Raw genomic sequence first — 23,588 nt, 5'->3', positions numbered from 1 at the left:
TTTGATACGAACCTGAAAGGGAACCGCGAGGAAAACTCCAGGGAAACTGACGAGTTTCTAAAAAGATTGCGGCCTACTTAGTGATGTTTGTCGTTGTTGTTTTATTTATTTATTTGCTAATGCAAGTTGTTCCATACAACAAGAGTACAACTAAAAAAATAAAAAGTTATAGAATGTCCAAAGTAGCTCTCCCTTCCCTTCCCGGCCCACATAGTGCCTCTAAAATGACTAGTTGAATAACCAGCCATCCAATCTGCAGCTCTATTAAATTCTTCCTTATGTTTGGTACGAAAAGTACTAATATTTGTTGCCTGAATATGGGCAAACATAAGGAAAATGGAATAGCTTCTTGGAATGTTCCCCAGCAAGTGTAGATATCTTATGGTACAATAAATATTTTATGTGAAACTCTTCTAACTTTAGGCTCCCACAATTTTTTTTATTGATTAAAAAAATTATTAAGTAGACCAGATTTATCGTATCAATGAATGATAAAATGATTTTATTTTTCCTTCTAAAAAGAAAAGGAGAGAACATGAAATGATTTCATCCATCTATGGTGGACCTGGATGGTTGCTATTTTTTGTTCCCGAGGGCATGCATGGCGATGTATATAGGAACGAAGGATCTACCGTCAATGTTGACGAGATGACTTCACAGGAAAATCCCTGGCCGTAGATCAAATATCGCAGAGTATGTTATCTTTTATAATTCGGGGAACAAATGTGCGCCACGTGGACGGGTTCAGTGACTTCGAACACCGCAAGCTTGTGGCGCAAGTTATACGCGAGCTTTTTTTTCTTTTTTTGGCTACGATGAGGGAAGGATTGGGTACAAGCATACCCACAGAAGACAGCTGATTCAACCTATAGAAATACAATAAAGGCAGGTGGGTCCGACTTGCACTGGCCATGTTTCAGATGACGATTTGCTGAGTAGGCCGTTGTATATTATTCAGTTGGTAGCGTGTCTTGCAACCGTCGTATATTATTGCGCGTGGTGTCGGAGGCGACGTGAAAAAGGTGAAGCAGGTGAACGCATGTGCCCGGATCCTCACAGAGGACATAATTGTACCAATTATGAGTAAACCCATAAAAGCACCCTCAAATGATCGCCGGGCCACCAGGGAACCGCCTGCTCTGTGTCTGTTTTCTTTTTGTTTGTTTTTTTTGTGTGTGTGGTTTGGGCTCCGTGCAAATTAATTGAAAAACCTGCTTTTCATCATATAAGATGATGATGAGTGAGAACCGGTGGTTCAAGAATTTCTCTACGCGTTCGCGTGGTTATTCATCATATAAACTGAATAGGTCACCCGTTATTGCCTGCTTTCGTAGCTCAGTTGGTTAGAGCACCCGTTTAGTAAGCGGGAGGTCTTGAGTTCGACTCTCAACGAAAGCATATTTTTTGTATAGACTGTATCTTTCTTTTTTTTTACTTTTAATGTATACTGGCAATCAGTTGCTTTTGTTTGTATCTGATGTAAAATTTGATTTAATTTTGGATGGAGCAATGCAAAATCTTGTGTGTTATGTTTTTGTAATCTATCATTTAATTTATTTAGAGATAATCATACAAAAGAAGAAAAAAAAAACCAGATTGCTTCTAATTTGTAAATCCTTTTACTCCAATAGAGCTTTTTTCCACTATTTTTGTATCCTTGAGATTTAACCCAAGCATATAAAATTCATTAGGTAGGTATTCTATTTTAATATGGTTTGCTGCTACCTGATCATTGTGGCTGCTAATGGTTCACTAAGTCATACTTGATTGACGAACTCAAGATGAATTTTTAGCAAAAGACAATGAAACCTTGGCTGACTAGATTTATTATCCTTGGTTGATTAGATTCTTTATTATTTCTTTATTTTTGAGAAAAACATTTTCCTATTGATCCATACTTAATTTCTTTTAAAAAATGAAAATAAACAAGGGAAAATGGCGGGGCATTTCTATTTATATTTATGCTTTTCGGTTGGTTGTCCATGTGTGTGTGAGAGAAAAGTAAATTCTATAGATTTTGGGTTAAATGTTATGTACGAACTCACTTTGTACAAACTTTTGCCTTCAAATTTCTATGATGCATAATGGTTTCAATACCAAAAAATTATAAAACAAAAGTTAAAATTAGAATTTTCATAAACAAATGCACCTTTTTGAAGACTTAGTCTCATATAGTATAACACTCATTTCTGTGTTCTATGGCAATTTGATTGTTTAGGGATTGCTCGGGGGAAAGAAAAAAAAAAGAGTAATAGCCAGCACTCTTAATTATGTCAGGAGCCCAAAAAACACTATCCAAGAGTGCGAGAAAAGTTAATTTGAGATCAAAAATAATTCCTTGAAATAACATTTAGTGTATTCACGTCTTGCTTTGCTTGGTGAGATTTACCTGCTATAGGGATCTTGTACTGCTAATGATATATCGTCATCCATGCTGAAACAAGCTGTGATCCCACAATAAAAATAGAATGGGAATTACCAAACATCATTTTTTCCATTCTTGACTTTGTTGCATATCCTTGACTAAGTTTGCTGGCCAATAACCAGCAGCATTTGCTTCATAGTGAACATAGTAACCGTTACTAGCACATATTAGAATTGGTAGCGAGCGAAGGTTTTGCACTTATATCTTAGCAGCTTACATTCCATTGTTGTTAGGAATTCAATCTAATCTTGGATAACTTAGAGAAGTTGGTTAGTTTTGAATAACGTATTATGCGATGTAATTACCAAAAATAGGAACTTTAACTAGTTAATTGTTTACTTGGTTTCAAACTTTCTCTAGGTGACATGTATTTTAACTTGTAAAGGCCATGCCGAGGGTTTCGAACCGATATCACATCTTTAGCCATTAACAATTCTATTGATCCAACTTGATAATTCTCCTTGTAGAAAGTGTTTTGTCACTAAAGATGAGTAAGCATGAACCAAGCTTTTCTCTCTTTTTTGGGTATATTTTTTCAGGTCTTGGATCCATCCAACCAAGCCCAGTCCCTCACAGCCAAGATTCAAAATTCTAGAAAATCAGAACATTTTAATGAATTGTTGAAAGTCTTCTACAACTTGTTCTGTTGTGTAAGACACACATGCAGCACAAATCCAAGCCATCATGCTGGCTCCTTGCTGTCCTCGTCTCCAAATTTAAAACTTCAACAAATGCAGTGACCGTTGACAGCATTCTATATCCGTTGGATTCCCATCCGACGGACCGCCCGGAGTAGTCGACCGTTGGGTTTCGAAATTCTCGTCGGTGCCTTTCCGCTGCCGCAAGGTCATATCTGACCGTTGGGAGAGCACAATTTGAATCCCATCTTGGCCCCAAACGGTTACCAAATTTCAAAAAGCTTCTCAGAATCTCCAGCCTCTCTCCTCTCATCCCTGAGGTTTTCTTGGCATCTGGGTCCCGTTCCATTTGCTCAAATACCTCCTCTGCTCTTCCGATTGTTCAGAAACTTCCTTGGATTTCGGTCTTTCCTTGTGTTCTTTGTCCCATCCACGATTTGTTGTCTTGCTTGATTCCTGGGGAGCACACGGAAGGAGGACAGAGGTTGCCAAAAGAAATGGCTCGAAGGGCTTCATCTCCCGCTTCTCCTGTGACCATAATGGTCTCTTCTGGAGGAAAGGGAGCAGGAGACGGGGCTCTCCGGAGGAGCATCGGCTTGACAAGCCCGGCCCCACGCCATTCCCTGTCCAACAACCCAAATTCTCCAGCCGCTGCAAGGCCAAGCAGCCAGGTATCGAGTGCCGGTGGTGCGAGGTACTGCTCCGCATCCAAGGATGAGATCGAAGAGGTGAGCTCTGAATTCGTCCGGTACACCGTTCACATACCCCCAACCCCCGACCACCCGCCAACGGAGTCTCAACCTGAAAGGAGTTATATCTCCGGCACCATCTTTACCGGTGGTTTCAACTGCGTGACCCGCGGTCATGTCATGGAGTGCTCCGCCGATAGCCCTCCGACGGCGAAGTCCGCAGGAATGCTGTGCAAGATGAAGGGCTGCGACGGAGCTGCATTTCTGCATGGCTCGAAGCTGCCATGCGAGTGCGGCTTTGTGATCTGCAAGGACTGCTATTTGGAGTGCATTGGGAGTGGAGAGCAGTGTCCAGGGTGCAAGGAGCCCTACAGAAGCATGACCGATGAGGACTCGGGGTCAGAGGCCGAGGAGCAAGCCCTTCCGCTGACATCGATGGCAGATTTCAGAGGCGGAAGAAGGCTTTCGATGATAAAATCGACCAAAGCCCCAAACCAGCCTGCTGACTTTGATCATAACCGCTGGCTCTTTGAGACAAAAGGGACCTATGGGTATGGGAATGCTGTCTGGCCCAAGGACGGGCATGGCGGTGGAGCAGGATTTAAGGGGTTCGAAGAGCCACCCAGTTTCGGGGTAAGAAGTCGGAGGCCATTGACGAGGAAGGTTGGGGTATCTCAAGCGATTCTCAGCCCATACAGGTAAAAATATTAGTTTTGAAGTAGATGGGATAAGAATTGTTACTTGAACTGAATATTTTGTCTTCCTTTAATGCATTATTTCATGTCATTTGTGGTTTATTCTAATTAGGCAGTGCAAATCATTATTTTTGTAAAGAAACTATTGAAATCTGGTTCCTAGTTTTGATATGGTTACACTTGGTGAAAATTTAAAGGATTAACTATAACTTGACATCCAATATAGCCTAGATGCAACAGTTAGTGCTTAAGAAAATACAGCATCAACTTAAAGAGAACAGAAGAGGGAGAATAACAGGGCTAATATTTTTATACTCCACCTAACCTTACAATAGATTAACCTGGGAGGCACTCATTGTCAATCAAACTTCTGAGGAGGGCCCGGATCTACAAATAAACCTGAAGAATCTTTTATAGCTTTTGCTTCAGTGCATTTGAGCTCATTTATGAGCTCTTTATCGTGATTTTCAGAAGCAAAGGCCACTCAATTTTCTCTTGTTTTCATCAGAAAGCCATTCTTTAATCCTCAAATCATCCAAGAGCAAGCATTACTTACTCTATAAACTATATACGGAAGAAGGGACAAATGGCAACAACATTTAGGCCACTTTTGGGGGGAGGAAACATATTGTAGTCTTAATATTTGTAAGCTGATTCCCATTTCTTCAGTCATAATATAGTAGAATTTTCTACTGTATTCGAGTGTCTGAATACAAGAAAGATCTCTTCGATACAAATTTATTTGTTTTGAAAGATGCGTGAATCTTTTTAGCACTGTCAACTTTCACAGGTTGCTGATGGTAATTCGCCTTGTCGCCCTTGGCTTCTTTCTCGCTTGGAGAGTTCGACATCCTAACCATGACGCAATGTGGCTCTGGGGAATGTCCGTAGCCTGCGAGCTTTGGTTTGCATTCTCATGGCTTCTTGACCAACTCCCCAAGCTCTGCCCTGTTAACAGAGCAACAGACCTCTCGGTTTTGAAAGAGCGCTTCGAGTCACCGAGCGCTCGCAACCCCAAAGGGCGATCCGATCTACCAGGTATTGACGTAATTGTCTCCACGGCAGACCCGGAAAAAGAACCTCCTCTTGTCACCGCGAACACCATCCTCTCCATCCTTGCAGTCGATTACCCTGTCGAGAAGCTAGCTTGCTACCTATCTGATGATGGAGGATCCCTTCTAACCTTCGAGGCTCTAGCTGAGACCGCAAGCTTTGCAAGGATTTGGGTCCCCTTCTGCAGAAAACATGACATAGAGCCAAGAAATCCTGAGGCCTATTTCAGTCAGAAGCGCGACCCTCTCAAGAACAAAGTCCGGCTAGATTTTGTCAGAGAGAGGAGGAAGGTTAAAAGAGAGTATGACGAGTTCAAGGTGAGGATAAATTCTCTGCCTGAATCCATCAGGCGGAGATCCGATGCATACAACGCCCACGAGGAGTTGCGAGCTAAAAAGAAGCAGGAGGAAATGGGAGGCAACCTTTCCGAACCCATTAAAGTTGTGAAAGCTACTTGGATGTCCGATGGCTCGCATTGGCCCGGGACTTGGTTCTCGCCTGAAACTGATCATTCTAGAGGTGATCATGCTGGTATAATTCAGGTATCAACTCTCTTCTGGTGCTTTCTCTTTAATTGAGTAAAATTCAGGTACCATCATAAGATATAATTCAGTGAAAGTTACCTTATGTTATCTTTTTTAACAGGCAATGCTTGCTCCTCCAAACTCGGAACCAGTAATGGGCACTGAGGCAAACGAGCGTAATCTCATCGATACTGCCGGTGTCGACATTAGGCTGCCAATGCTAGTCTATGTCTCTCGTGAGAAAAGGCCAGGCTATGATCACAACAAAAAGGCTGGTGCTATGAATGCTCTTGTTAGAACCAGTGCTATAATGTCAAATGGCCCCTTCATTCTGAATCTAGATTGCGATCACTACATCTACAACTCCATGGCTCTCAGAGAAGGGATGTGCTTCATGCTTGATAGAGGCGGCGACAGGATATGTTACGTTCAATTCCCTCAGAGGTTTGAAGGGATTGATCCAAGTGACAGGTATGCAAACCACAACTTGGTGTTCTTCGATGTCAGCATGAGGGCCATGGATGGACTGCAGGGTCCGATGTACGTCGGAACTGGCTGCATCTTTCGGAGAACTGCTCTTTATGGATTTAGTCCTCCTCGTGCCACCGAACACCATGGATGGTTTGGAAGGAAGAAGATTAAGCTTTTTCTAAGGAAACCGACAATGGGGAAGAAGAGCGATCGGGATAACGAAATCATGCTGCCGCCTATAGGGGATGAAGAGAATGAAGAAGGGGACATGGAATCATCATCGCTCCTACCTAAGAGGTTTGGGAGCTCGGCTACTTTAGTAGCTTCCATCCCAGTTGCAGAGTACCAAGGAAGACTACTTCAAGACCTGCCCGGTGTCCGGCAGGGCCGCCCTGCAGGCTCTCTTGCGGTCCCTCGAGAGCCACTGGATGCTGCAACCGTGGCCGAGGCAATCAACGTCGTATCCTGCTACTACGAGGACAAAACTGAATGGGGTCAGCGAGTGGGGTGGATCTATGGCTCTGTGACTGAAGATGTCGTGACTGGTTATCGGATGCACAACAGAGGCTGGCGGTCGGTCTACTGCGTCACCAAGCGAGATGCCTTCAGAGGGACGGCCCCCATCAATCTGACAGACCGCCTGCACCAAGTCCTCCGGTGGGCGACGGGTTCCGTCGAGATCTTCTTCTCTCGAAACAATGCGCTCTTTGCCACAAGGAGGATGAAGCTCTTGCAGAGGGTGGCCTATTTCAACGTGGGAATGTATCCCTTCACGTCGATCTTTCTACTGGTATACTGCATCCTGCCAGCCGTTTCTCTCTTCTCAGGGCAATTCATAGTTCAATCTCTAAGCATAACTTTTCTGATATTCCTACTGGCCATCACTATAACACTCTGCCTGCTTGCATTGCTCGAGATAAAATGGTCTGGGATAACGTTGCATGAGTGGTGGAGGAATGAGCAGTTCTGGTTGATTGGAGGGACCAGCGCTCACCCAGCAGCGGTGCTGCAAGGGCTGCTGAAGGTTATTGCCGGCGTCGATATCTCTTTCACTCTAACATCGAAGCCTGCAGCGGCCGGTGACAACGACGATGCGTATGCCGAGCTCTACGAGGTCAGGTGGAGCTTCCTGATGGTGCCCCCAATCACAATTATGATGATCAACATGATAGCTATCGCAGTAGGGGTGTCAAGGACGATGTACAGTGAATTCCCTCAATGGAGCAAGCTCCTTGGAGGGGTGTTCTTCAGCTTCTGGGTGCTGTGCCATCTCTACCCATTCGCTAAGGGGTTGATGGGAAGGAGGGGAAAGGTGCCAACAATTGTGTTCATGTGGTCAGGCCTGCTTTCGATCGTCATCTCTTTGCTCTGGGTGTACATTAGCCCTCCTAAAGGAAGTAGGAAGGACTTCATCATGAACTTCCAGTTCCCATGAGGACGAGAACAGAAGTTTACAGACGTACATGATGATCTGGTTCATGTAATGTTGTCGTTCATACTTCTTTCTTTGTCCTGTTAGTTTCCATCAAAGTTTCTTCTTTTTTTGTTTGGAATGTATTAAATTTCTTCGCCCTCTATGATGGAGGAATCTTTAATTTTCTCGAAAATGAAACTTCGCAGTGTCCATTTTCTTTGTGTTCGATTAATTCATCTTCTTTGAGAGCGTCATGATCTTTCCAAGTGCGAATCTACAGCGGCATTTTACTGTAATGGCTCAAGCGCATATTTGTATAATTCCACGTTGTATGAGGTAAATCTCACATGAAAATGAGATTACAATTAAAATCTATTTTTATAAGATAGTCATCATATATATTTATAGTTAAAAATATATAAGAGATTACAACTAAAATGATACTAGGATAGAAAGTAAATAAATTTTTAGGATCAATCTTAAATTTATACTATTTGAAAGTTAAAATTCGAAATTTGAAATTTCTAGAATCATGAATTCTTGATATGTGGTTTGATATGAGGCTGAGATGAAGATACTGCTAATAGGGAAAACGATCTCTTTTTTATGTAAGAAACCACCGAAATGGAAAAAAGAAACTCATGAATGGGCATTGAATTTCTTTATTAGTGGTTCAGAAACTTAACTCAGTTCCTCCATTCCCCAGCATACCAACATATTTTGGGTCATCACAAAACCATTAATAGGAAGTATCTCAACAACCCCAAGTTCAAAAAAAAAACAAATTGTTCATCACTCTTCATCTTCACCTAGCTCAATTGTGTCATCACTATCATTTTTTCTAATTTCCCTAGCTACTTCATTTGATCATTGCTAGATTCTTCAAGTATCGCAAACTTCGATACTTAAGGCATGCACTTTAGCTATGGTCGGCATACTTCTTTGCTCCAAAACAAGATTGTTCGAAGCCAATATAGTAGAAAGTGTGAAAGTCCAAAATATTAAAACAAAAGAGATTATCATCCTCAACACCAACCAAAACCAAAACCTATTGGTTTTTGAAATTAGACTACAACCATTTCAAGAGAATTAGCCTCCTCCAACCTGAAAAATAAAAACAAAAAATTTTTGCTATGGTACTCCTTTATAATATTTTATAAAAGATTAGAACATATTGGACAGTCCGATAGATTAGAGTATTCAAGATATTTACTTCTTAACATGTTAGCTATTGGTTATCAGCTTCCTACTGTTTTATTATCTATTAAAAAAAGTATTATCACTTGCCTTTTTTTTATTATCTTTTATATTCAAGAAGAGGGAAGCCTGCTTCTCAAGTAGCAGATTATCATGCATTCTCATCACTCCGATGATTTTATTTGATAGACCCACGTCTCTGTTTTGTCTCCATTGCATTTTCTTCTATTGTCTCACTCTTTAGATTGTGTTCTCATCCGGTGTACCAAAAAACCAAAACAAAAAAAAAATCCATCAAAAAAATATATACAAACAATTTAAACATAAAAATTACAAAAGGAAACCCTCAATCCAAGCACTCAGCAATCTCTCTCTATCAACCCAAGTACCGGATCTTATTTTCTCAAGCACAAGAAAGAAACAAAAGAAATCTCTGAAATTTTTAAACCCCCATTTTCAAGGGACCAAAAAAAAATTTCAGAAAAATGGAAAGAAAGTTGGAACAGCAACATGACGCGGCTGATGCATTCGAGTGACGACGTTCTTCGTGCCGGACTGCTTGACGCTCCTCCGCTGGCTTCTGCCCCCCGCAACCTGACAACCCGGTTCATCACTCGCACGGCATCCTTTATCCAGATAATCTCCCGTCGACGCCGCCCCCCGCCTCCCAGCTTCGCCCGCCGGAGTTTCCTTTTCAAGCTCCGTTGTTGGGAATGCGGGCCGTCGGGGCCCTCCTCGGCGGCCGTCGCCTGCCAGTAAGCCCGTAGGCTGTCTTTTCTCCCGCCAGCGCCGCCGCCGCCGCCGATTCGGACCTCCATGTCGCCGGCGGATTACTCTTCACGTCCGAGGTGTTCGTACCCGGAAGGGATAATATATAGAGCGTGGAGGAAGCAAGAAGGGAATTCACCCGCTCCCCTTTTTTCTAGGGAGTTGCCATTTCTTCTTTTCCATCCATTTTAGGCCTCCTCCCTCCTTCGCTCATCATTCGTAGGTTGACTCCTCATTTTGATTACTCCTGTTACGGGAGGTTCCCCAAATTTAGTCCCACATCGGCCGTGTAGCGGGAAGGTCTGTGCCATATAATGGGGGGCTCAATCACTCTTCCCTAAGGAGGCGCCTTTTGTGGGGCAAAACCGTGAGGCACCGTGAGGAGGGCTCCGGGTACGCTCGACCTCCGAATCGGATCCAAAGTGGACAATACCTTCTGAGGGACACTCTCTCTTCTGCTGCTCGGCTGGTGTGTGGGCTCTGCTGGTGACGGGGTGTAAATCCCGCATCAACTCCATATTTTGGTATGAACTTTATAGTGTTGCATACATAGTAATGAAATGATCCTGATGTGCTAATTGGTGGAAAATTTTCCCTATAACTTGTGTGGCCCACGTTCATCTTAAATTTTGTTATACTTAGTTCAGTTTTCTATTCCAGTCAAAATAAAAGGTCATGAAATAGTATATCCATTTGTAGAAATAAATACGTGATTTCATGTATAATAGGAATTGTTCCAAAAATGCTGTGCGTTTATATACAAATTGTCAAAGAGTTATGCTAATGGCAACAAAAAATCATATAATGACAATGCAGGAATGTAATCGTAGCTATGATGAAAGGTTAATTAAATTTGTCTCAACCATAGTTCTCTTCCAAAAATGGTATGCCATGTTTGGAAGGCAATCAAGCTTGTGTCCATCAGTATTATTACAGTGATATATTCTTGAGAGGAGATGATTGGCCACTATTCATAAAAAAAATTGAAAAATACGATTGGCCACCAGATATATTGCACTTAGGTTGTCGCACCAAAGTGCAGGAAGAGAGAAGAAATGCACTAATTATGCAGTGACAATAAAATCCATATAAGCTCGGACTATAGCATTAACTAATCCTTTGAGCTCTATGGAAAAAGATTAAATTCGTTTAATAGCCTTTCAATGCTTAGTAGTTGACCTATGCATGAATTGATATATATAATTGACAGCATAGGCAATATCCGGCAAATGAGAGTAAGGTATTGAAGAGCCCCAACCATACTATGATAATAAGTCGGGTCTGAATATAGATCACTTGCATGCAGTGAAAGCTTGGACTTAGATGGTATTGGAGCAGTAACAGACTTGGAGCCATCCATGTGAGTCTTCTTGGGAAAATAAGAAATATACTTGGATTGTATAAGAACTAGGCCATCTTGCACAAAGTGGGCCTTAATGCCTAGGAAATAATGGAGTGGGCCTAGATCTTTTATAGAAAACTCACAAGTGAGAGAAGAGAATAGGTCATCAAGCAGAGCATTAGGACTAAACGTGCAAATAATATTGTGAACATATATAAAGAGAAGAACATAAATGCCCATGTATAAGAGAGACAAATTGGCTTGAGATCCAAAGAAGCTCAAATCATGAAGATAAAAAACAAGGCACTAAAACAAAGCCCGCATAGCATGTTTAAGCCTATATAGCTAGCATTGGAGACGATAAACATAATGTTGACAATTTGGATCACAAAAGCCTAGGGGTGGTTTTATGAAGACCTCATCAAAGTATTCATGAAGAAAGGCATTTTTGATATCTAACTGGTGGATGGGCCATCCCTCATAAACTGCAAAGATCTTATCATAATCAATACCTTCTCATTAGTTGAAACCTTTGGCCACTAGTCGGGCCACGATCTCAAACAATCGGATTTGCATTTGATATTATAAACCCATTTGCAGCCTATAATGTAATGATGTGGTGAGCGGGGAACTAATTTTCAAGTACCATTAGCAATTAAAGCATTATACTCTTCAGCCATCACCAATGCCAAGTTGCTTCTTTGTAGGCCTTTGTACAACAACTGGGCTCTACCAAGGCGACATAAAAAGCCATAGAATGTTTGGTGTTGAGCCAAGGAGGTTTTAGTGTGCCACTCTTAGCAAGTCACCATCAAATGACTGTCATGAGAAACTGAGTCTTGAATAGTGGATGTGGGCTTGACAATCTGATCATCAGACGCAAGAGATATACCATTGACCTGTGGGGTACAATGCTAGGTCGCACAAATGAGAAATCTGATGGCAATGGTGCTGAAGACGACGGCTGGGTATGTGCTGACCAAGCCTTGATTATGGCATTATCACAACAGGGCTAATATCCTCATATCCATGTAGGATAAAATATGCGCAGCAGAATAATAAATAAATAAATAATTTTACTGACCTCCGCCCATTGCTGTTCAAGCCCGAAGATGTCACACGAGAGAGAGAAGAAACCCAGATCTTCTAACCTATGCAGGACTTGAGTGCCTTAGGTAATAAATCCACAAGCTATTTATAATACTAGGTTAGGGATCCGTGTCATTATCTATAAGGTTTATCTCTAACAGTTTCCGTCTATCACAGAAACCACCAGATAAGATAAACTCTTAATAACCTCTTAATTTGATTGGATTTAATCACAATTTAAATGAGGTATATCTTGATGTGGGATAAACTGATCAAGTGGGCCACATTAAGTTTCCTAGAATTAGGAGACGTGATTGACATCGGTTGCAAAAGTAGCTCCAAGAAAGGCTTGAAATATTGAGGTCATTCGAATCAAAACAAACCTAAATCAATATACAGTTAAAGCAAAACTATCTCATATTGTTTGGGATAATTAAAACAATCCTTTTTGAGTGAAAAGTAAAACTTCCTACGTTGAGAAAATTATTTAGAAAATTGTTTTATTTAGGTAAATTTTCTTCTTGCTTAATCTTTTCTTATTTCTTTAAAAGTATAAATAAAAAAGTTTTCTATTTAATTGGAAAAATCAAGAAAGAATTTTGTCATGTGAGGATTCAATGTGGATTAGAGATAATTACTTTCGAGATTTCAGAACTTCAAAGCCACATTCAAAAAACATTAACCCTAAATTTAATTTAAAAAATTCGAATCGAGAGATATGGCTCAGACTTGAAAGTTTGGGGGGTTGGAAACTAAGCCTAATGACATAACACGATTGGATTAGTCCAACTCATAATTAATATGGCATCCCACCTGGCCAGACCAAGTCCACCTCGGTCAAGCTGGGAAGTAGGACATATAGACCAAAAGACCCTTGAGGTCATATGTCATTTGACATGGAACCTTGAAAGTTGAATCTTGGGTTGATAGTCTTCGACTCAATGCCATGCCATAGATTGACCTGAATCCTCTCACCTCAGCAGTCATTTTTCCTCCATATGCAAAAGGGTGTTTAACCGGAGATGAAAATTGCCATAATAGATTGTTTACATCTTAAATTTCATTTTTTTTGGTTTTAGAAACAGAAAAATAGTATCATGACAATAAAAAAGTTAGAAGTTCAGCGTGTTTTATTATTTTTAATAGAAACAACTTCAAAAATTTTGGAAGTTTCAGAAAACAAGCTCTTTGAAGAAGAAAACTGGCAACACAATAAAACAAGCTTATTCATGTTAGATTATTGCGTTTGCAAATGAATAGCTGACTTATAGGGGACAGATTAATACAATGAGAAATGCAGATTTTCTCCGGAGTTGATCTTTCGTTTATTTTTACATTCTACTGCAGTAGTGAATTGACCAAATACTAAATAAAAAATGATTTAATTCCATTCTGAAATAAAGTTTGCAAGTGAAGCTAATTGTCGGCAGAAATTATTATCTCTATGACTAATTAGCGATTAAAACATAATGAAATTGTGTTCGCATCTATCTTTCTAATATTATTTTAGTATAAATTTAAGACTTATAGGAAAATTTAGTTATTTGATAATTAAATATGAATAATTCAAATGAGGATTATGATGGATATTGGGTCTCATCGACAGTGGCCGATATAGAATTAAGAGTTCTGATGTGGTTTTGATCTAATTGGTAGATGGCAATGATGTGATTCTGAGAAAAAAAGTTTGACTGTTTGACATAATTCCAAAGGTTACAAGGTGGTGGGTTATTGGATTGTGTAAATGTAATTTAACCCTGTAACTAAGCCAAACCTCTTTTTTTTTTAACAATAGCTTCTTTTGCGATAGACTTCTATTTCCATGAGCGCACATAAATGTAAGAAAAGGCGCATGCTTCGTAAATCAATAAAAGACTATTTTTCACTTCATCATTTCTAAATTTTCTACACTTCATTAAACTCTTGCTATAAGTGTAATTGATTTTTCAAATCTTTAGTAAATTGGCATTCTAAAGCCAAGAGGCCAACAACTCTCAAAGTATCTTTTCTTGAAGCAAGTCCAAGCAAAGAAATTGCCAACAAAAAAGACAACTGCCCTCCCTCTCCAAAGAAATGGTCTATGGCTTTGAAATCATTTTCTTATGATCATCATGCCATCTTCCTGGAGGCAGCAGATGATCAAGAGTCATCACAAAAGATTGGTCCATGACCTTGGAAATGATTTACAAATAAGGCACCTGATGTTGAGGCTATATCATTGATGATGATCACCCAAAACTTTTAGGCCAATCCAATCCATCACCAGTCTGAAGAGCTTTTCAGCTCTAAACCAACTGTCCTGCACTGACAGTTGCAGCCCTTTCCAACAACAAAATCCCTGTCACACACAAGACATTCCTTCCTCACCATTCTAATCATAACATCATCACCATAACTTGAGAAGTCCTCAAATACATAGCATCCATTACAGAACTTTTCCAAATAGTAGATGAACAATCACATGTCAGATCAAGTAATAAATGAGTACCAAACTCAGTAGAAATCACATAGACATAGTTCAAGACAGTCTTATAAGGATCAGGAAAGAAAAAGAAAAGCAAGCAAAATTCTTCATTTACGGTAACATTATACATTAGAACAGGGGAGACAGTATGCTTGATTGATTAAGCCCCCCTCCCCCTTCTTAAACCAAAGAAAAGAAACAAAAAAAAGAAGACCAGCATCCAAAACTTTTCCTCTTCTTATCCTCTCTCTCGACTAATAAAGACTAATATAACAGAGTAAAACTAAGCATAGAGGAATCCAGAGGAGAGGGCCATCAAGAGCACAGCAGCCTCCTCCACTTCGCCCATCCTCCTCTTCTTCCTCTCAAGAAGAGATCTCCTCTTGAACAATACTTCACTCCCCACCCCTAGCATCCTAAGCTTCACCGAAACCCCACCCAAGTCTTTGGTGCTGCTGCTCTCCTCTCTCTTCTGCTTCCTCTCTCTCCTCTCCCCTTCCTTGAGCCCCAGCACTGCCCTCCTCTTCTTCCGGTATCGAATCCCGCACGCGTTGCAGAGCGACTGGGGATCACAAGCAGCAGGAATAAACAACAACGGATCAGATCGGAAGCCCCCACAAAACGAATCAAAATCCAATTTTTCGAATCGATTAGGGTTTAGATAGATCGATACTACTACCTTAGGTCCCGAGGGGCCCCCTCGCCAGAGCGGCGTCTTGGTGGTCCGGCAATCCGCGCAGCTCTTCAGCTCCCCTGAACTCTCTCTGCTACTGCCCAGATCTATAGATCCGGTTTCCTGAAGCCAAACCAAAACCAAAAACAGATCAGCGCACTTAAATCCGTTATAGTATAAAACAACAAACGAAATAAGAGATCAAAATGGAACAAATCGATCCAAGATCTCACCTTTTCACCACATAGATCCATCACTCGGTCCAAAATCGCTTCTTTCTCGAAGATCTAAAACGAAAAAAAGGAAGGCGCCCTTGGAGTATAGAAATCGAGATAGAAGAGAAGACGGGCTTGAAAGCCGCTCCCTTAGCCGAGATCTGATAAGGGGGATTGGGGCGGAACAGCAAAACCTCACTCTCACTCACTCTCCTCGCGAGATCTTTGCTTCCAGCTCGCTTTAAAAAGAAAAAGGAGCGATCTTCGAACAGAGAAGAGAAGAGAAGAGATCGCCACGAAAGAACTAAACCTCCCTCCCCCTCGCTAATCTCCGTGAGATCTTTGATCTCTTAACGATTTCCCCAAAAAAAGGCAAGATTTTTAGAGCTTATAAAGAAAGAAGGAGCAGAAGAGAGGGAAATCTATGGAGAGAGGGGAGAATGGAGGGAAACGGAAAAGCATGGAGGGAAGCGGGAAAAAATAGGAGCAGCGGAACGAGGGAGAAAGGGATCCAATAAAATATAACTCTCGTAGCAACTTCCAATTTAATTAGATTTAATTGATTAATAAATAAAAGGCCTGGGCCCAAACAAGCTTCTATGGGCGCCGTGCAGCCTTTATTTATTTGCTCGTGCGGGCGTAAGTTACCGTCTCAACCGACATAGGTTCGGACCCAGCTCCCAGATCCCCTGCATGCCTTCGAACAGCAGGCATCTTACAAATCCAACGTGGCAACCATATATTAGTTTTTGGGAACAGATACACGTGGCCTCCATATGTAAAGCTGGCTGAGTGATCGTTTCGCTGTTTGATAAAAGACGGCTGATGAGATTTCGGCACCGCCGCAAAAGCCCTGGAGGCAGAAGAGCTCACGAAACCCTAGCGCTGGAGATTTCGCTCAAATGACGGCGATGCCCTCGGCGAGTTAGATTTTTTGACGGTTGTCTCCCTGTCTGTCGTGGGCGGCGCCGCGGAGGAAACCTCGTCCGGCGGACCGTGCGTGAGAGCTATCGCGTGGGGGCATTTCGGTCATTTGGGCTGGGAGTGAGTAGGAGACGGTCTGATCGAGATCCGACGTTGCGATGGGGAGCGGTGGCGTACCGGGTCGACGGTTGGGATGGTCTCGCATCGGGCCGGCAGACGGGTCCAGACCGCACGGCCCGGCCAGGCCCACCGTGTGGTAGGGGAGAAATGTCTCTCTGGGTGGGGGGAAAAACTGCCTGCTCGGATGGTGCTTGATCGATTGACTCAGTGAGTCTGAATTCTTAGTACGGGCAGAGTTTAGGTGTTGACGGCTGATTGGTTCAATAGCATGCATAGGCTGTCGCCACCCGTACCACATGGCAGTGCGCCGATCGCATCGTATTTCTCAAGCCTCCATTCGTCGAGTACTTATCTCGATGATTTTTTTTTTTTTTTTGGCTGAAATAAAAGAAAGAGGAGTGAGGAAGACCTCACCCGCGCAACTTTCCCTGGACCCCCTCTTTGTTGAAGAATGTTCAATACGGGCAAACAAGTTTTACTCATACTCTCTCCGTTAGAAAATGTTCGATACGGATAAACAAATTTTACTCATACTCTTCCCATCCGCGGAGGAGCTTCACCAACGTGGCAGCCCCTTCCATGTGTGAGTACGTCACACCAACACCACCTAAGTACCGGCAGATCAGATGAAAACTTCACCAGACAAATAAGAAGGAGAGCATCCGGTCCCTGCATTTAATCAATGATTCACCCATAGACAAACAAATCTATGATTAGCATAGTACACCACCATATGGTATAGGATATATGGCGTCCAGATTAGAAGTGCAAATAATTGGTTATATTCTAGTTTGCTATGTCACATTTTTTTTCAATTTATAAAAATACTACCAGTAATCTAGGACTAATAAGTCCTAATAAGTCTACACCCATTGTATAAGCTATGTAGAGATAGAAGTTACACTGCAAGGTGTCGGCCTATAAAAGTATAAGAAATAAAGGTGTAAAGACATGATCAAATTTAAATATACCATATCAATACAAGAAATTTAAATAGATTGATCAATAATTGACAAACTCATGCTTAGAGATCGGCACTGGGCCGGGCCGCCCACGGCCCGGCACGGCACGGCACGAAGCGGGCCGTGCCTGGCACGGCCCGCCAGCTACAGTGCCGGGCCGTGCCTGGCACGGCCCCTTTGAGAGGGCCGTGCTGGGCTAGAGGGTCCTGGCCAGCGGGCCGTGCCTGGCACGGCCCGCTTCGGGCCTGGGCCGGCACGGCCCGGTCTAGGCCCGCGGGCCAAGCACGGCACGGCCCATAAGGACCTGGGCCGGGCTGGCACGCGGGCCTGGCACGGTCCGGGCCTGGGCCCGGCTCGGCCCGATAAAAATTAATGCTTCATAAATTTTTTTAATAAATTAATAAATATTGAACACTAAGAATTTATGATTTATGAATATAAAGCCACCTTAATGGTGGGGGGTTTGGCATAGACCCCTACCAGTTTATTAATTTAAATCAAAATGGTACATGAAGGGAGGTTTGGACCTTGGTCTGACCTCTAGAATACAATAAGAAACTAAGAAAGGGCCGAGGTTTGGACCTTGGTCTGACCTCCAGAATACAATAAAAATGTACAATTATAAAAAATTAAGAAATCTTACTAATCATCAGTGATTCAGTGAATCAGTATTCACTCTTCAGTCTTCAGTCTTCAGTCTTCAGTAGTGTTTGTATCATCATCATCAGAGGATGTTGTATTATGTCCACCTTTATCTTGAAGTCTTGCCTCAGCATCCAACCAATCCTTGAAGCAGAGAAGCATCTCCACCGTTTCGCCTGTCATCCTACTTCTCTTTTCGTCAAGAACACGCCGACCTGCACTAAAAGCGGATTCCGATGCTACCGCGGACATCGGCACAGCTAAAATATCGCGTGTAATTGCAGACATAACAGGATATTGATTTCTAACACTCTTCCACCAAGATAATACATCTAGATTCTCTATTTGATTTTCATCATATGCAGAATGAAGATCATTTCGTAAATAAAATTCTAGTTCACTACTTAAAGATGAAGAAAATGAAGAGGAACTTGAAGCATGTGTGTGTCTTCTCTGTGCAATGAATGAAAAAATAGATGACGAACGAGAACTACTAGAAGGAGAAATAGAGGTTTGTATTTGTGTTCTAGATCCACGAATTTTTTCATCATATATAGCATAAATATCATAAAGAAGTTTTTTTACCTCATCTTTAGCAGATTCAGCATCTTGATTCATATTTTCAGAGTATGCATCAAGTAAAATTAGCACGCCATTTAATTTAACTCTAGGATCAAATACAGCAGCTAAGTTATGCATAGGACATATCCTGTCCCAATACTCATTCCATTTAGATTCCATTAGGTCAATAATAGGCATTAAAACATCATCATATCTATGTTCTGCAAATTTTTGACTAATTATATATGCTTGTTGTAAAAATGAACATGAAGTAGGGTAATAAATACCAGAAAGAACATTGGTAGCATTATAAAAACTAAGCAAAAAATCTTCCAAAATTTTTCCTTTATTCCAATCAGTTTCAGTCAATGTAAATCCTAATCCACGATCATTAATATATGCACTTAATAAATTTTTATATGGGTATGCATCATGTATCATGCTATATGTGGAGTTCCAACGAGTAATTACATCAAGTTTAAATTTTTTAAAACGTTTACCATGATTTATGCATAATTCCTTAAATTCTTGAAGTCTTGATCTAGAAGCATGAATAAAAGAAACTGCATTTCTAATTTTTGAAATCACATCTTGAATCATGCCCATGCCAGCTTGAACAGAAAGATTTAAGATATGACATGCACATCTAATATGCAGTAAATTTCCATCTAATATGGGATGCAATGAGTCTTTTAATAATACAACAGCAGAATTATTATTAGATGCATTATCAAAAGTAATAGACATAATTTTATCATTAATATTATATGAACATGCAGTTTGATAAATTATATTTGAAATTTGTTGCCCAGAATGTGGAAAATCAAAAGCACGAAAAGCAAGAATACGTTTATTTAATTGCCAATCATTATCAATATAATGAGCAGTAATGGCAATAAAACAATTACGACCTACAGATGCTGACCAAATATCAGAAGTTAATGAAATTTTTACATTTAAAGTAGAAAGTGTTTCAATTAAATTTTGTTTCATTGCTAAAAAATTGGTCATAGCTACTCTTCTAAATGTACGCCTACTAGTTCTTTTGTAAGCAGGTTGTAGGTTTAATTGAACATATTCTTCAAAATTAAAAGATTCACATAAACTAAAAGGTAATTCATCCTTAACTATCCATTTTACAAGTGCTTTTCTTTGATTTTCATGATTATATGCAAAATTACCTACAAGTAATCCTCCTTGTATATTAAGGGTACTTTGAGTTTGAGCATGAGAATCATGCATCCTATGACTCTCTTGATGTCTTTTTAAATGCCCTGTTCCCCCACTACTACTACAACTATAAAGTTTGGCACATTTTTTACATTTAGCTTTCCAGACTCCCTCAACCATAACTCTATCAAATTCATTCCATACAGTACTAGTCCTCTTACGAGAAGAGGTTTGACCTTCACTCGGTTCACCAGTTCTAGAGGAACTAGGAACAGGGGGTTGGGGATTAGTTTCTTCTCCCTCAGAAACAGGAATGCCAAACTGACTTTCCTCAAAAGATGACATATCTATGATTAATTCAAAAAATAAAAACTAACCGCAAGGAGGAATTGAGTAGAGGGTCGGAGGGCAGAGGCAGAGCCGAGATTCCGAGCTTCCTCTTGTGCTCTCAACAGAAGCGACCTTCTCTTCTCAACAGGAACCTCCTCTTGTGTAGCACTTGAACAAACTAAAAATTAAATTGCTAGAAGAGCACTTTAGAAGAGAGAAATAATAGCAGTAGAGAAGGAGAGAATGAGAGGTTTGGTGTGGTGAGAATGAGGGAGGAATGGGCTATTTATAGAAGCCCAAAAAAAAAATTTTCCCAAAATACCCCTCAATTCAGCCGTTATTGGACTGTTGGGAGGGGTAAAAGGGTCATTTTCACGAAAATAGCCGTTGGAAACGGCTATTTTCCTCCCCCCTCTCCAGACGGGCCGTGCCTGGCACGGCCCGTCTCGAGCCGTTACGGGCCGTGCCTGGCACGGCCCGTCTGGAGACGTTGCGGGCCGTGCCTGGCACGGCCCGTTTGCGCCCGTTACGGGCCGTGCCTGGCACGGCCCGTGGCATGCCGTGCCCGGCCCGGCCCACCAATAGAGGGGCCTGGGGCCGGGCCGGGCTGGCCTTCCATGCTGGACAGGCCGTGCCAGGCACGGCCCGTTTAGTCTTTGGGCCCGGGGGGCCTGGGCCGGGCCGGCCCGGCACGGCCCGTTGCCCACCTCTACTCATGCTGTGAAGCAATATTTTTCGTAAAAGAATTAGAAAAAAAAATCTTGCTCTAACGTTCAAAAATTGGTTAATTTTCATTCTATGTTATCCTAATTTTTGATGGATTGGTCATATTTATAGAATCCATGCACGGATTGGTCCAGCATTAGTATCAACGCTCATACTTTACGTCGTGGCAATATATCGATGTATCATATCTCCTAGTAGTTTTAATTTTTAGGTTTTCCAAAGAGCAATGGTAGTCGGCATTTCACTTGGCCTATGTATACGTTAAATTTCATAAACTCGCAAAAAATTATTGAAATATTCAGATGCCGCACTTATCTTAAATCTCATTATGGAAAAATTAAATATAAAATATGTTTAAATATTCATCATGACATAAAAAGAGTGGTTTTGTATAATCATTTAATTCGATGATTAATAGTGGTTGCTTTAATATACTTCTGCTTATTTATATATACGTAGTCGGCAGGACATTCTATTATTTTTGGAGAACCAGATAAATGGAAGCATATTGGAACACCAGAGCAAGGATAAAAGGAAAAACCCAGCTCCCTTGTATTAATAAAAGGGACTTTAACTACCTAGATGGTTGCCACCTTATGAGACAAGTTTCTTGAAACTACTAATCTAATCCCAAGTTTGAGGCTTCCAAACCATGCCAATTACTCAAATTAGACAAGTCTCTTACTTTCACATCATGCCTTTAGATTGCACTAATGTTTTAGAAGTTCATAGTATTTTCACAGCCTATAAGAGATCACATAATGCATTGCAGTTGTTCGTCTCTGAAAGGTGTTTCTCGTGCCATTAGCATTACTACAGTCAATGACCATTAAAGATAAGATTAATAGACAATTCCACATCGTTCATCGTTTTTAGAAGAAGAATCCTATAGTTTCTCTAGTGCTATTTAGCTTGATGGGAATTGTTGATGCCCATGCCTAATTGATGAGTAGAATGTGATAAAACTACATGGTATATCAATAAGAAACTAAAAACCTCATGATATATCAGATGAATTAAACACAGCGTAAATAGAATTACCTCCAGCCATGTGATCAGATTTGATGTCGTTTGTCTAAAGGTTTAGGGAGATGAAGACTTTGAGAATGGAGATTGTAGGGAACAAGGAATTCTTCTGGTCTATGCCTTCTTCCTTTTAGTGTCTATAGATGGGAATGGCAGGCACTATCTGGCAAGACCAGGGACCCCTTGTATGCACGTTGTACAAGTTAGTTTCATCCCATCAAGAAAACTAACTCCTATATGTATGCTGATAACTATCTCACAACCTTTAGTTTGAACAAGTCAAATAGCTACCCTTATCTTCCAATATGTGGGCCACTATGGAACAAATAAATAAATAAATAAATATATCATTTTATTTAAAATATCTAACATAGAAGGCACAAGCTAGCAAGATTGTTATTGTTCCTGAGACTTTATAGTTACATGTTATCACTCCCATAGCGTAATGAACGAGTGAATAGCTATATGGATGAAGTCAACTGCCCATCATGCATATATGTCTGTGCATGTCAAGAGTATGGCATACTTTTTTTTTCTTCATTTTCTTGATATAGAGAGTATAATATTGTTTCCAATTAGATTATGTGCTTGCTAATGCACATAAGTCTGAGTTGTTCTCCATGTTTATTATTGATGGGGGGCAAAATGGATCATCCTGCTCAGGGCAAGGGATCATCCTATTCCGGCCGGGCAAGACCACAACTCTGCTCAGAATCGCCCAATCTCAGACTCCGCCGAATATTCAGTTGACCTCGGCCGGATCTCTCCGCTACTACGATCTGTCGTAACCTCTTTCAACACCTGTAATGACATCCTGAACCCAAGCTCAGAATACCCTGCTGAGTCAATTGCGAGCCAAAAAGTTCCTTCAACCATAGAACTATTCGCCGATACGCCCCGACTCAAGCTCGGGGCGCCCCTATATTCGCCAACGCATCCTGACCGAGCTCGGGGCACCTTTTATATTCACCGACAAGCCCCGACCCGAGCTCGGGGCGTCCTTAATTTTCGACGATACGCCCGGCCAAGTTTGGGGCGCCTCATCTAACAATACGTCCTGACCCTTGAACTCGGAGTGCCCTACTGAGCAAATCTCGGAATCAAGAAAGCGAGGCCGACCTCACCGAATACATGATGCGACCCCTCATCGAGCTCGGCCTCACCCATACCCGCCTACGTGGCCGTACATTACAACGTCTCCACGCTATGCTTCGCTTGCTGGCCAACGACAGTCAAGGACCACACCATGCTACTCCAGCCATACCCTGCTACAACTGCCAACGCCTTACTGTTCACAAGAACGGACTGCACTGTGCGCCTCAAGCAAGCTCTAACTACGTGCCATCTAGCTTAAAGCCATCCCCTCTCATGATGAGAACGGGTCATATCTCCGCCACCTAGGCACCTTTACAAGTACTATAAATAGCCCCGTCAAGTAATGCCTAAGGAACTTTTGAGCTAACTAAACTC

General features: G+C 41.4%; 2 protein-coding genes and 1 non-coding gene across 4 annotated transcripts; 2 read left to right on the top strand and 1 right to left on the bottom strand.

The window, feature by feature from the left end:
* The first annotated feature begins 1,324 nt into the window (after positions 1-1,324).
* Positions 1,325-1,398, top strand: TRNAT-AGU (transfer RNA threonine (anticodon AGU)). The gene has a single exon. It is a non-coding gene; the product is annotated as a tRNA-Thr (tRNA).
* A 2,006-nt stretch (positions 1,399-3,404) lies between these two features.
* On the top strand, positions 3,405-8,141 carry CSLD5 (cellulose synthase-like D5). Its single transcript, XM_008799179.6, has 3 exons — positions 3,405-4,450; positions 5,238-6,042; positions 6,146-8,141. Exons 1-3 carry the CDS (start codon positions 3,561-3,563, stop codon positions 7,928-7,930), a joined length of 3,480 nt encoding a protein of 1,159 aa, XP_008797401.4. The 5' UTR covers positions 3,405-3,560; the 3' UTR covers positions 7,931-8,141.
* Positions 8,142-14,851: 6,710 nt separating this feature from the next.
* LOC103712613 (GATA transcription factor 15-like) lies at positions 14,852-16,180 on the bottom strand. 2 transcript variants are annotated; one of them, XM_088710891.2, is made up of 3 exons: positions 15,676-16,180; positions 15,446-15,565; positions 14,852-15,331 (listed from the first exon to the last, which is right to left on the bottom strand). In XM_088710891.2, the coding sequence occupies exons 1-3, from the start codon at positions 15,694-15,696 to the stop codon at positions 15,053-15,055; spliced, it is 420 nt and encodes a 139-aa protein (XP_088567017.2). In that variant the 5' UTR covers positions 15,697-16,180; the 3' UTR covers positions 14,852-15,052. The 2 variants fall into 2 exon arrangements, with proteins under 2 accessions (XP_088567017.2, XP_008797400.3); XM_008799178.6 differs by having other exon boundaries at positions 15,449-15,565.
* Between the last annotated feature and the right edge of the window lie 7,408 nt (positions 16,181-23,588).

Source organism: Phoenix dactylifera, chromosome 14 (genome assembly GCF_051530095.1).
Source record: "Phoenix dactylifera cultivar Ajwa chromosome 14, Ajwa_hap1_PhDact_Kaust_v1.1, whole genome shotgun sequence".
In the NCBI taxonomy this organism is placed as follows: domain Eukaryota; kingdom Viridiplantae; phylum Streptophyta; class Magnoliopsida; order Arecales; family Arecaceae; genus Phoenix; species Phoenix dactylifera.
This window is presented reverse-complemented; position numbering and strand designations above follow the sequence as displayed.